Raw genomic sequence first — 12,906 nt, 5'->3', positions numbered from 1 at the left:
ACTGCTACTGTGAATCCAACAGATGTGCTGATTACCTCGCAAGAAAAGGTGCGAATCAAACCGAAGACTTTTGCATTTTTAGTTATCCTCCTGTGGAGTTAACTCCTGTCTTTAACCATGACCTGTCTAGTTTATCTGTAAGTAGGCATTGTCCTGCTGTTCTTTTGTGTTTGTAGTTTCTTTTGTTTTATCCCTTCTACCAAAAAAAAAAATCAATTGGTGGATACTCTTCTATAATTCAAAAACACATTCATTTTACACATTTTGGCCAAAAAAAAAACACCCACATTAGTGGGTGTAATGTTGTGCATAATTATACAAATGCTACAGTAACCATGCATATATGCACAGTCACTGTAGCTCGTGTATTTATTATTTTATTAATTTTCGTTTATCAGCTTTTTTTCTCTCTCTTCTCCATGCACAATGAACTTAGTCTCATCATCTTCTTTTTCCTTAGCTGCATACAAACACACCCACACACAAACACATCCACACAGACAAATCACACAGAAACACACCCACACACAGACAAACCCACACAGTTCTTTTTCCAATTATTGTATGTGGTTGTGGTTGCTATTGTAGTTGTTGTTGATGGCAAGCGATCTAGGTCAATGGGTTGAGAAAAAGATCCGGGAGGTTGGATCAGTAAGAAGGTTGTGGAGCTTAGTTCGTGGATCGGCTGATGGAGAAGTGATTTAGGTCGATGGGTCGAGAAAAAGACTTGGGAGGTTGGATCGGTAAGAGATTTGTGGAGCTTGGTTCGTGGATCGGCTGGTGAAAAAGTGATCTGGGTCGATGGGTCGAGAAAAATACCTGGGAGGTTGGATCGGTAAGAGGGTTGTGGAGCTTGGTTCATGGATCGACCAGTGAATGAGTCTGGGATCGGAGCTAGGGAGATCGGTGCTTGATCGGGTATTTCCTGATCGAAGCTATGGATTGATGCTTGTGACCGAGATGGTGTGGATTAGACCGAGAAGGAGAGTTAATATGTGTTTAGAAATGGGTATAGAGAGAGGTAGAGAGATGGGTATAGAGAGAGAGAGAGAGAGAGAGAGAGAGAGAGAGCAACAAATCAAAAAAAATGGGTAGAGAGAGAGAGAGAGAGCGCGCATGAATATAATAGGGTTAGTTGAGATAAATAATAATAAAAAATTGAGAAAATTGATTATTTAAATAAAAGAGATGATAGAATAGATAAACTAATGTGAGTGTTTTGTAAAAATGAATATGTAAAATAGAAAAAGTAGGTTTTTAGTATAAAAATGGATGTGTAAAATACATTAACCGATGTGGTTGCTTTAAACCCAATTCACTTTCCTACCTAAAAACTCAAAAAAAAAAATCACATTTTTGTGCGACCCACGGACTGACCACTGTATAGTGCGCACAAAACGGTCACCCGTGGTGAGCCTTTGATTTTTTGTTTGCATTTCATCTCTCAAAAGGCTTTACCCTATTTTCTTACACTTTCAGAGCCCGTTTGGTTGTAGATTTCAAAAATTATTGTTTAAAATGATGTGAAAATTGTGATTTAAAAAGTATTGTTGAAATACTTCTTTGTAGTGTTTAAAAAACAAAAAATGTGTTTGGTATCATAGTTTAAATAACATGGTTCAGTGCTCAAAAAACAGAAATATGCGTTTAGTATGTGTGCTTGATTATAAAAAAAAAAAAAAAAAAAGCTGACCAGGTGGACTTTAGGATAATTGTGAGAGGAAAAGATGAGACATACCTGACCTAGTGGGCCCTTATCATTTTCAAAATAATTACCCAATTACCACTGAGAACCCTTGTTTTGTTGTTTAAAAATAGGCCGAAGGTGATTTCAAAACTGTGTGTTTGAAAACCGGTTTTGGAGCAATGTTTTCCAAACAACCTATGTTAAAAATGGATGACCAAACATGTATTTCTTTTTTTGGACACATATGTTCAGTGTTAACGTGTGTGTTTAAATTGGATGACCAACCAAACAGCCTCTCACACTTCAGCTCTCAAACCCCAAAGCCGCCGCCTGCCGACCTCCCTTGAGCTTAACTCCTCCATGCTCGCCCAACTTCGACACTGCCATGGTTCCTTCGTGATTAAAATTGAAAAACTGTGGTCAAAACTCAAAAGTGCTTATCGGTACTCTTAACGAATTAGCATCAGCACTCTAGGACAAGTGCATAAGATTTTTCTTTTCTTTTTTCTCTAATCCTTTTTATGTGATTTTCCCAATTTCCCTCTTGCGATTAGAGATAAGGTTTAATCATCTAAAAGTCACGTCCTTTAAAAGAAAGTCTTAGAAATTTTCTCTGGAACTTCAATAGAGGAAGAGACCTCTCTTCCATTACTCTATTGAAAATTTTGTCAAAGTAACACTCAAAAACATTTTTCAAACCCGTGAAATTCTCAAGAAAAAAACATTCATATCATTGTCATTATATACAAATAATAATTTAGGAGAGGAAGAAAGAGAGCAGTTGGCGTGAAGAGAAGAAACAAAGAAGCAGACGTGGTGATTAGACAAGACACTGAGCAGTGGGTCCTATTTATTGAATGAAATTACAATACTATCACAAAACTCATATTTCATAACTCGAAAACAAGTTTTTCTTGTTTTCGAATTTGTTCACTCATATCTCAAAAAACTGAGATATTTTAATTGAGTTAAGTGTTCGATAAGTCGTTCAAACAAGCTTTGTACCCATAGGGTCCACCGATTTTGGGTTATGAGTTAACAAAATTGAGATATGTTAACTCAGTCTACCAAAATCCAAATAAGGCCTAACATTTTAAAAAGTGGCAGCTTAGTCAAAAAAAAAAATAAAAAGTGGCAGCAAATGACTGAAAAATGGTGAACGGGTTTCATGTGATTCTCCAGCGGCAATGACATCATTGCGCGATGTCCTATATTTGTAGTTCAAACCCTACCTCTCCTCTCTGTCATATTCTACCTGTAAAAGAAAAATGGTAAACAACATGGACAGGCCTAGAAGTTTTCTCTACCCTTTTTTCTGTTCATGTCGTTTCTACTTTTAGCAAGTTCTGGGGCCTCTCAGCCCAAGAACACTTTCTTCACCCACTGGGGTATTGAGCAAATTGCAAAGGCCTGTAAATCCATTTCAGAATACGGAGCCTGATAATTTAGCTGGGATTAAGACCACAAGAAGATGTCTGAATTATATACTAGGCCTGGCCCAATATATTTTGACACTACGAGGCCCGCATGGAATCACCTACATCGTTTTTTTTTTTTTTTTTTTTTTTTTTTTTTTTTTTTTTTTTTTTAATACTCCTCCCTTCTGAAACAACTACGCTGTTATTAAGTTGAATTAAGGATCTGTCTGTTACAATTTCTTAACAAGTTAAAATTGTCATCCTAATAAAATCTTAAAAAAGTATAAAGTTTAAAAAAAAAAATGGTAAAGTAGATCTCCACCTCAAACATCACTGTTAATGTTCTTAAAAGCAGATTTTTTTTTCTTTTTTTTCTTTTTGAGACCTAGCTATTCTTATAAAGTATTGAACAAGAAAGGAAAATGGTGTGCTCGAATTTCAAAGTTAATATGGATTTCCCCTCCTATAAGTTAACCAATGCCCTTAGGGCACTCGTTAACATTACGCTTAATTTATAAGTCAATTTAGATTGTTTTTGGAGGAACCAATTTTCATGAACTTATTTTATTTTGTATTTAAAAAACCAATATAAAAAATTAAAAATATAGATATATCATATACGCCTATATCTAAAAAGTTTTACATGAAGTATGAAGTATGAACAGTCCAAGTTAGCTTTCATTATCTCCAAATAACAATAATAATAATAATAATAATAATAATAATAATAATAATAAATAATTTAGGGACCAAGAGTCTTATAGGGTAATTGACACCTCTTAGTGTTCCAATGGAAAAATCCAAAGTTCAAATCCCTTTAACCCTAATTATTGATTTTAAAAGTAACAATGTTATATTTTATAATTGCAATATAATATGATTAATTTTAATTGGTGCATAATAAAAATTGTGTCAACTAAAAACTAAGGTGAAAGTGATTTCTCTCCAATCATAATGGACCTATATTAATGGTTGTGAAATTAACACTACTCAACCATTAATGGCAAGATCCCTTCCGAAGTATAAAAATATATAAATAAATGGCAACTCCCATGAGATAGTAACATGACGAAACTCATGCTTGTTTTTGTATTTATTTTTTTAATTTTATATACATATACACACATAGAATACTCATTATAAATCGAATCCATTTTTTTTTTCTTTTTGTGATTCATTCGACCAGTATTATTATCGTTGAGTGGAAGCATCTCAATTCTTAATTTGTAGGGATGAGAAAAGGTGATGTTCCCTCTTTGTGTATGCCATCGGCATATTCCTCATTGTGCTTCAATTAGAATCTGATCTCCTAAAAGCAAATTCGTTAATGAAAGTGGGCATCGATCCTAGAAAATTCTAGGCACAAGAAAGATTTGAACCTATTGCATGCACAAAAATCAGAATAATGCTATACAAATTGCATCAAGTCCTAGGCATGCAAAACATGTGATCATTGTGAAAATTTCGGCTATCAAAATTTTTTTTTTTTTCCTTTTTTTGTTTGTAGGGTATAAATTTTATTTCATCAGAATGAAGAGGAAATATTTTATATTCCAAACCAAACCAAGCTCTTGTTGTTTTCAAAACATCATTTAAACCCTTTCCTGAATGAGTTTACTATTCACCGCTGGCTTATATGAAAATTTTTAAAGTCTCACTTATTAAGTGTGATCATACCTACTTTTATCAGGTTTATTTGCATGTCAAAGAAAAACAAATAAATGAAAATTGACTCACCAAAATACACAAACGAAATCTTTTTTTATGGTTTGTTGTCCAATAATAACTCAATAAATCTAAAGCTTTTTTTTTTTTTTTTTTTGAGAATGAATAAATCTAAAGCTAATATAACATGTTAGATACAAAAAATATATATATATATATATTAATAATAATAATAATAATAATTTGAAAGACAATATTATAATTTACAAAAGTATTAGACAATATTATTTGTAAATCTATTACTAGAAATGTTTATATTTGATAATTGCATGTAAAATTGAAGAGTAATATCATAATTTTTTTTTTCATTTAATTAACAAACAGACATATATTGAAATACCTCAATTAAAAATTAAATAAGAGAATGTGTAAATGAACCGAGTTTGGATCTAAATCCAATTGTTTTGGGTCAAAATCAAGTATGAGTAGGACAAGAATATATTTTTGTATTCCAATTATCCATGTTTTTTTCCCCCAAGCTAAAGAGTACGATTTCAATTTTGCTAAGTTTACATATAAAAAATTATCATTATGAATGGAAAACGCAAAAGAAAACATTTTTTTTTTTAATATTTCGAAAACAAATTAATAAGAAGGAAGAAGAGGAATCGAATCTGAGGATAATAATGAACAGACAAGGTGGCGAATATTTTACACTAGTTGGGTCATCACATCAACTATTAGGCTGAACTGTCATCCACAAAGATGAGGAATCAATCCAATCTCTACAGGACACTTGGGCCCTATGCTCGTGACTTTTTGCCTCTTCTATTTCTATATATGTACCCTTGCTAGCTTTTCTCTCAAATTCTAATATGTTAGTGTAAGCTAAGAAGCAAACACCATATTTTTCCTTCTTTTTGAGGTCAAAAAAAGAAGCATCAATTATTAATAATAAGGATGAAACCTCAACCCCTCTCTGGGGATGGTTCTCTTGCTCAAGAATCAAAGAGAACAGTCGGAGAAAAGTTCAGGCAGGTTTATGAGGTGGCTATAATAGCCATGGCCAAGAATGGAGCTTGGGAATATGGTGGTTGTACTAGTCTTCCAATTTCCAAAGAAATTGAGAGACGAAAGTGGAGCTACCATGCAGAAGACCCAATTAAAACTCTGATGTTCTTGGGTTCTTGGAGTCACACTTAAGCTTTGATCTATTACTATGTAATAATTCGGGTAATATTGGCTTGGAAGATGATTGAAACATTCATGAGAAAAATATGTCAACAATATGTATTATATTAGCTGCTGATTTATGTTAAAAGAAGAAAATTCATGTATAAATGAAAATTCAACATGGTTGTATCAATCAAGAATCAGGAACTACCTATTAAAAATGCTGTCTTTATTAAATTAAAAAGAAATCTTGGATGTGTGTGTGTGTGTGTGTTGGCTGGGATTTCACTTATAGGATACAAGAAAATAAAGAATTTTTATGTTATGAGAGACGGTCAGCAATGTTCATAAAGTTAAATGGTAACCCTAATGTATACGTTTACTCAGTTAATAAATAATATTGTATCTGTACTTGAATTTGATGTTAGTTCATCTTCTAATTCGTGCAATAGTATCATTATTTATTTTTATTTATTTTTTTGAAAGGAATATAGTTTCATTAATTATTGTCGGGGTTGTTCAAAATTTAATGTGCGTAAGTCTAATGTATTTGAGAATTGAGACCACATTAATTTTAGGACGGCCATAGTACAGTATTAATCTATAAAAGCAAAGACAATCTAGTAAAGACGTTGATAATGTCTAAATTAAATAATGGACCTTTCCTGTCGGCTATCAATCCAGAAATGTGTATTATCATATTTTGATCCTAAAATATTAGGAGTAATTATATTTTACCATCTTTAATTATATTTCAAATTATACTTTGCACCTTAAACTTTTAGAACACACAGTTAGCATCTTAAACTATAGTATGTATTACACTTTGCACATTGTTGTTATTTTGGATGAAAAATTAAAATTTATGATATAAATTGTAATTGGAAGTATAGTTTAAAGTAGTAAAGTGTAATTTTTCATTTATTTTTAAGAGATTGAAAAGATTGACAATATATTGGATCTTTTCACATAATACCATTTAAGATAACAACAAACAGTAGGGTATAAAGTGTAGCAAAGTTATAATTTATGGTGCAAATCGTATATTTTGAAAATTTATGACGCAAAGTATAATTTGGGATAATTTAAACTAGTAAAGTGCATTTTTCCCAAAATATTAAGGAAATTAGTGCTATATGGAACAGACTACAAACAATTTTTTTTCCTCCAGAAAATCAAATAACTATATATTTACTTGGGAACAGTTTATTTAGTTGAAACTGAAAATTTTTTGTTAAAAATACTATAAATAAAACTAAAAATTAGCTAAAATAGTCCAGTGAAATTCATAAATAGTACCAAAAAATATAATAAAACTTATAAATAATAACAAAAATAAACTAAATAATAATAAAAATAAACCAAATGGTGAAAAAAAACGTTTTTTTTTAAAGATAATATTAAACGCAACCATTTATAAAATTAATTCTTTATTTTTTGTACAATACGATTTATCCATAGCCCATAGGCCGGCGCTCCTAGAACTACGTACTTTGTCTCTTCCTCACTACTTCTTTTTTTTTTTTTTTTTCTTTTTTTTTTTTTTTTGAGAAACCAACTCACTTATTTGGTGATAAAGAAAGTGTTAGTCCATAAGTACTGAAACGTAAATAACCATCTATAGACCAGATATTTTTTTTATTGGGACCAAACTCTCGTACTTTGTGAGAAATGATTACACTAAGGTCACAAAAGAACTTTTCAATCTAAAAAAAAAAAAAAAAAACCTTTTTAGACAATTTCTTTTTTAGATTTTTAGCATTATCAATTTGATTAGACATTATCATTCTTAGAAAATTGTATTAGTTAAATGGCTTCGTTTACCACTCACAGTACAAACTTATAAAATACACCCGTGTCTAGTTAGCATACATACATACATACATACATACATATATATATATATATATATCGATTATTTGTCCCACAAATAACAAAGCAACGCAACAATAAAAATAAAAATAAAAATAAAAAATCCTTTTAGGAAACTATTATTCCAATCATTCTCTAAAAAAACTTAATCTTTTATCTCATAGGACCTTGAACTCTTTCTTATCCCAAAGATCAGCAAAACACTATAAAATAAGGGGGGGGGAAATATTTAGAGTAATCAAGAGAATTACAAAAATTAAGCATATCCAGCACATAAAACAAAATATAAATCAGTTTAGACAACTTTTATTACTCTTATCAAAAAAGAATTTTATTTTGGTTTTAGTTAGGGTTATTAATGAATCAAATTGTATATTAACAACTCAGGCTCGATTTGAAAAAAAAAAAGTCTTGTTATGTTTAAGTGTTTAGCAAATAAGTCAAGCTTAAGTTTAAGTGAATACTCAACTATTAAACAAGCCAAGTTCAAATATAATTATGTGTTTCTAAATATAAGAAATTTAACTATATATAATATTACATTTTTATATGTATTTTTGTCTAAAAATATACTTATATAGACTTGAAATTGGAATGTACAATTTTATAAATAGGTGCATATGATAATATAAACAGATTTGGATATTATTTGTATCTTATTGATAATATAAACAATCCATTTGTAATAAAAATTCATAGATTTGTAAAGGGGTAAAAACTTTTTGTTATAGTTTTACTACATAATGGAAAATAATAATTTAATCAAGTAAATTATAAATAAACACGAGTTTGTTCGACTAAAAAAAAAAAAAGAACTAAGTTTGATCATGTAATTTTATTTAGTAACAAACTTGAGCTTGGCTCAAGTTCAAAATAAAACTAAATGAACTAAATTAAACTTTTAATACTCGGCTTAGTTCATCTTGTTTATAGCCCTAATTTTGACAATGTATTTTCTTTAACCACGTGTCTTAAATATAATAGTATAAGAGTGACTAAAAAACTGTCACGAATTATTAAGTTTCAAAAAAATAATGAATTTGAGTGGTGTTGAAAATTATGTATTATATATATATATATATAATTGTTACTAGTTTATTTTTTTGGGAGGCCCACTCATATTTTTTAAGGGTACCAAAATACTTATAATTTTTGGTATTAGTAATAAGTAATAACTGCTAAAAATAGGGGGGATGGCCGGATGGGGGCCATGGTTGTAGATACGTCTCTGCAAACTTGAGTAACAATTATCCAAAAGCCTACTGAGATTATACTTAGGCATAACTATCTCAACTATTGAAAAGCCTAATTAGAATTTTTTGTTGATTTCGAACTTTGATAGAAACTCAGCCTTAAGCTTTGACATTCATTTTTTTTTTTTTCCTTAGGAGGTCCAATTAATAAATAAATCTTGTATTAATCTCCACATTAATCAAAATTTTCTAACATATATTCTGTGCGTAGGAACTGTTTTCCTAATTGGTAAATTACACACAAATCTTGTGCATCTAAACTATTTGAATGTTTTGCTGTTATATGGTAGGAGGCAAAAGAGGAGAAGGAAAATTATCTAATAAGATGATCTCATGAGACCTCCCTCTTACTGCAAGTGATTCTAATTGAATCTCATGTACTATGAGTGGAAGGTTTCACTAGATATTACCTCATGGATAAGGATACGGATAAGTAATTAAGATTGGATCATCTTGATTATTAATTGTGGATTGTTCTAGTTAGTGACCTTAGTTTTGTTTGCCTTCATGAATAACCATATTTCCCTGGCTTCATGAATAATTTAGTTGGTCACCTTAGCTTAGTTTGCCTTCATGATCTCATCACCCCTTATGAAGGATAGAGATTCCTTGTCTAATTAAAAACTAAGAATAAAGTTTCCTCCAAACTAGAAAGGAAAACAAGGAATTCTTATTTTTGTGTGTAACACCAACAGTATAATAGATTTTGTTATTAATATTATTTTTTTTAAAAGATTATATTGAAAATTTGAAAGAGAAATATTCCGTACTCTTGTAGATAAAACCTGATCAAGAAAACCCAGAGAATTAAATGTTCCTACATTTACTTCTTATTAAGAGTTCTTTAAGTTGACAGCGATGATTTCCGTATTTTGCCTTAGGAGAAGGTAATTTGAGATTGACTTTTTGTGTACATGTGCCGCCCGAACCTTAAATGTGTGATCTATTTACATGCTCTCTCTCTTTCTCTATAAAAGGTACGTAGTAATTAATCGTAACCTCATGCACATGTACGTACTATAAATCACTTCCTTATTTTGCTAATTAGCTACACTTACACAATGGCTAGTCCACTTCTCTTCTCTGCCTTTCTCTTTATTCTTACACTAGAACTAGAAGCCAGCCAGGTCATGGCTGCTCCCGACTGTGGACCAATTCAAGCCACTGATGTTGATCGGATTGAATTTGCTCAGAACTTTGAATTCCTAGAAGCTAGTGCTCTTAGGATGGAGACGTGGACTCACGTTATTCACATACTCTAGCTTGAGATAATAGAATAATTTTGCCTTACAATAAGGTAATTTGAGACTGACTTTTGTGTTCAAGTGACGCCGGAACCTTAAATGTGTGATCAATTAACATGCCTTCTCTCCCGCTCTATAAAAGGTAGTAATCGCTGCCTCATGCACATGCACGTATCATAAATCACTTGAGCTATATTTTGCTAATTAGATACACACACTGATCTCACAATGGCTAGACGATTTCTCTTCTGCGCCTCTCTCTTTATTCTTACACTAGAAGTTAGCCTGGCCATGGGTGCTCCCACCAACTGCGGACCAATTCAAGCCACTGATACTGATCGGATTGAATTTGCTCTTAACCTTGAATTCCTAGAAGCTGAATTTTTCTTGAATGGTGCACTTGGTCGTGGACTTGACAGTTTCGCTCCATCTTTTGCTAAGGGTGGTCCGCCTCCCACTGGTGCCAAGAAGGCCAATCTTGACCCCCTTGTTGCTAAGATCATCGAGGAATTTGGTTATGAGGAAATTGGCCATCTTAGGTACTAAAACAAATAATACAATCATGTTTATATATAATTGGAATTTCTCCTTTCCGTCTTGTTGTAATTGTTCCATAGTAAAGAAATTACTCCATATATAGCCTACTCTCATTGATGCTCTCTTAACATAACTTTTCAGGGCTATTATTAACGCAACAGGTGGAATTCCAAGGCCTCTGTTGGATCTCAGCACTCAGACTTTCGCAAACATTTTTAACCAAGCTTTTGGTTTCAAATTGACCCCTCCATTTGACCCTTATCTTAACACAGTCAATTACTTGTTAGCAAGCAATTTAATCCCTTACGTAGGGCTTGTGGGTTATGTTGGCACCATTCCAGAGCTTAATAGCAGTTATTTTCGAAGGGTAAGAACCTGCAATTTCTTCCCACAAATCTAATTACTCTTTTATATATAGATGTATATATGTACTAATTAAGAAGCACGAACACTCTAAAATCTCTTAATCTCTGTGTTAGATTAGATATCTTGAGAATTGAGATCACTCTTGCAAGCATGTGATATAATTATTTTTTTTTTCAAAACTTCTTTTGATTTTAAATATATATTTAACCATTTTGATAGTCGTTATTTATTTTGAAAAGTTAAAATAGAACATAAAATACCTCTTCAAGTAAATAAAATATACTTTAAATATATATTAATATTATCGTATCCCATATCTGTTTTGGTAGTTGGTTGCTGGGCTTCTAGGAGTGGAGGCTGGACAAGATGCAGTTCTAAGAGCATTACTCTATGAGAGAGCCAACGAAAAAGTGATGCCCTATGACATAACTGTGGCCGAGTTCACTAACCGTACTGCTGAGCTTAAAAATAGATTAGCAATGTGTGGTATCAAAGATGAAGGCATAATTGTACCTCTATTTCTTGGTGCAGAGAATCGTACAAACAGTAACATTCTTTCAGCTAATACAGATTCGCTTTCATATTCTCGGACACCACCCGAGATCTTAAGGATAGTGTATGGAACTGGTAGTGAGAACAAGCCTGGTGGGTTTTATCCTAATGGTGCAGGTGGGAATATTGCAAGGCGATATCTTAGCCCAGCATAAGAGATTCCATTAATTAGATATATTAACAATAAGAATAAGACTAAGAAGCTTCCAATGAACGAAGCTTTTGGAATAGCATTCAAATATATGCTAAACAAAATTTTTAGCAGAATGTTGAAATAGCCTGAAAAACCTGAATTAGAATCCCCTCTACCATGTGTTGTAAGAAAAACAAATTATTATATCGAATAAGAATGAGGAGCTTAGACTATTTTGAATTTGGTTTGTTCATTCGTTTGTTAGAGTTTTGTTTCCAACTTATTCATCTAATTTTGTTTATATTTAAAATTAAAGAGTCTCAATTTAATTAATTTTTTATGTATAGACTCTTGTCCATCTTTATTTTTTAATCCAATAAATCAATGGAAATAAATCCAAACAAATACTAAGATAAATGTAGTACTAATAGTTAGGTAGTAGACTAATGATACTTCAAACTTCTCTTGTAAAGGAGGAGGCTCAAGGTTTGACTAATGTTATATTTATAATGATTTATAGATTGTAAAAACTCATGCAGTGGAAGGCACTAATTGGAATCTCCATTTTCTTCTCTTCTCTTGAAGCCAAAAATTTATCAATTAATTAAAAAAAAAAAAATTGTAACATATTGGACGCCATGAGCAATCGATCATGAAACCTTAAAACATGAAAAAGAATCATGCAAGTCCTTGTCAACTGTCATGCATAGCTAGCTTTGCTTAATTTTATATATATATATATATATATATATTTTTTTTTACCGTATTTAATGCACTGCAACAGCTTTTCTGGCCGCATTTATGTAGAGAAAACCCCTGAACAGTGTAACCTCGGCTACCGCCACTCACAAAGATCTAAAGTAGACACATGACGTGACATGCATTTGAGTAGATACGCAGATGAAGAACAGGTGGACGATGGAGATGATAGGAGAGGATGCTATATAAAGAAGAAGAGTCCCTGATAATAGGGGACGGAGGGGAGAGAAAAAGAGAGAAAGAAAAG

General features: G+C 31.7%; 1 protein-coding gene across 1 annotated transcript; it reads left to right on the top strand.

The window, feature by feature from the left end:
- The first annotated feature begins 10,491 nt into the window (after window positions 1-10,491).
- On the top strand, window positions 10,492-12,116 carry LOC112033572 (ferritin-like catalase Nec2). Its single transcript, XM_024066347.2, has 3 exons — window positions 10,492-10,851; window positions 10,991-11,216; window positions 11,545-12,116. The coding sequence occupies exons 1-3, from the start codon at window positions 10,541-10,543 to the stop codon at window positions 11,920-11,922; spliced, it is 915 nt and encodes a 304-aa protein (XP_023922115.1). The 5' UTR covers window positions 10,492-10,540; the 3' UTR covers window positions 11,923-12,116.
- Window positions 12,117-12,906: the final 790 nt, after the last annotated feature.

This window comes from Quercus suber, unplaced genomic scaffold (assembly GCF_002906115.3).
Source record: "Quercus suber isolate HL8 unplaced genomic scaffold, Cork oak 2.0 scaffold_646, whole genome shotgun sequence".
NCBI lineage: Eukaryota > Viridiplantae > Streptophyta > Magnoliopsida > Fagales > Fagaceae > Quercus > Quercus suber.
The sequence above is the reverse complement of the archived record's forward strand: the minus strand, read 5'-3'. Positions and strand labels throughout refer to the sequence as shown.

Coding starts and splice junctions, on each gene's coding strand:
- LOC112033572 (XM_024066347.2), top strand. CDS start 10,541: ATGGCTAGACGATTTCTCTTCTGCGCCTCTCTCTTTATTCTTACACTA. Junction 10,852..10,990: donor GAGGAAATTGGCCATCTTAG/GTACTAAAACAA, acceptor ATAACTTTTCAG/GGCTATTATTAACGCAACAG. Junction 11,217..11,544: donor ATAGCAGTTATTTTCGAAGG/GTAAGAACCTGC, acceptor CTGTTTTGGTAG/TTGGTTGCTGGGCTTCTAGG.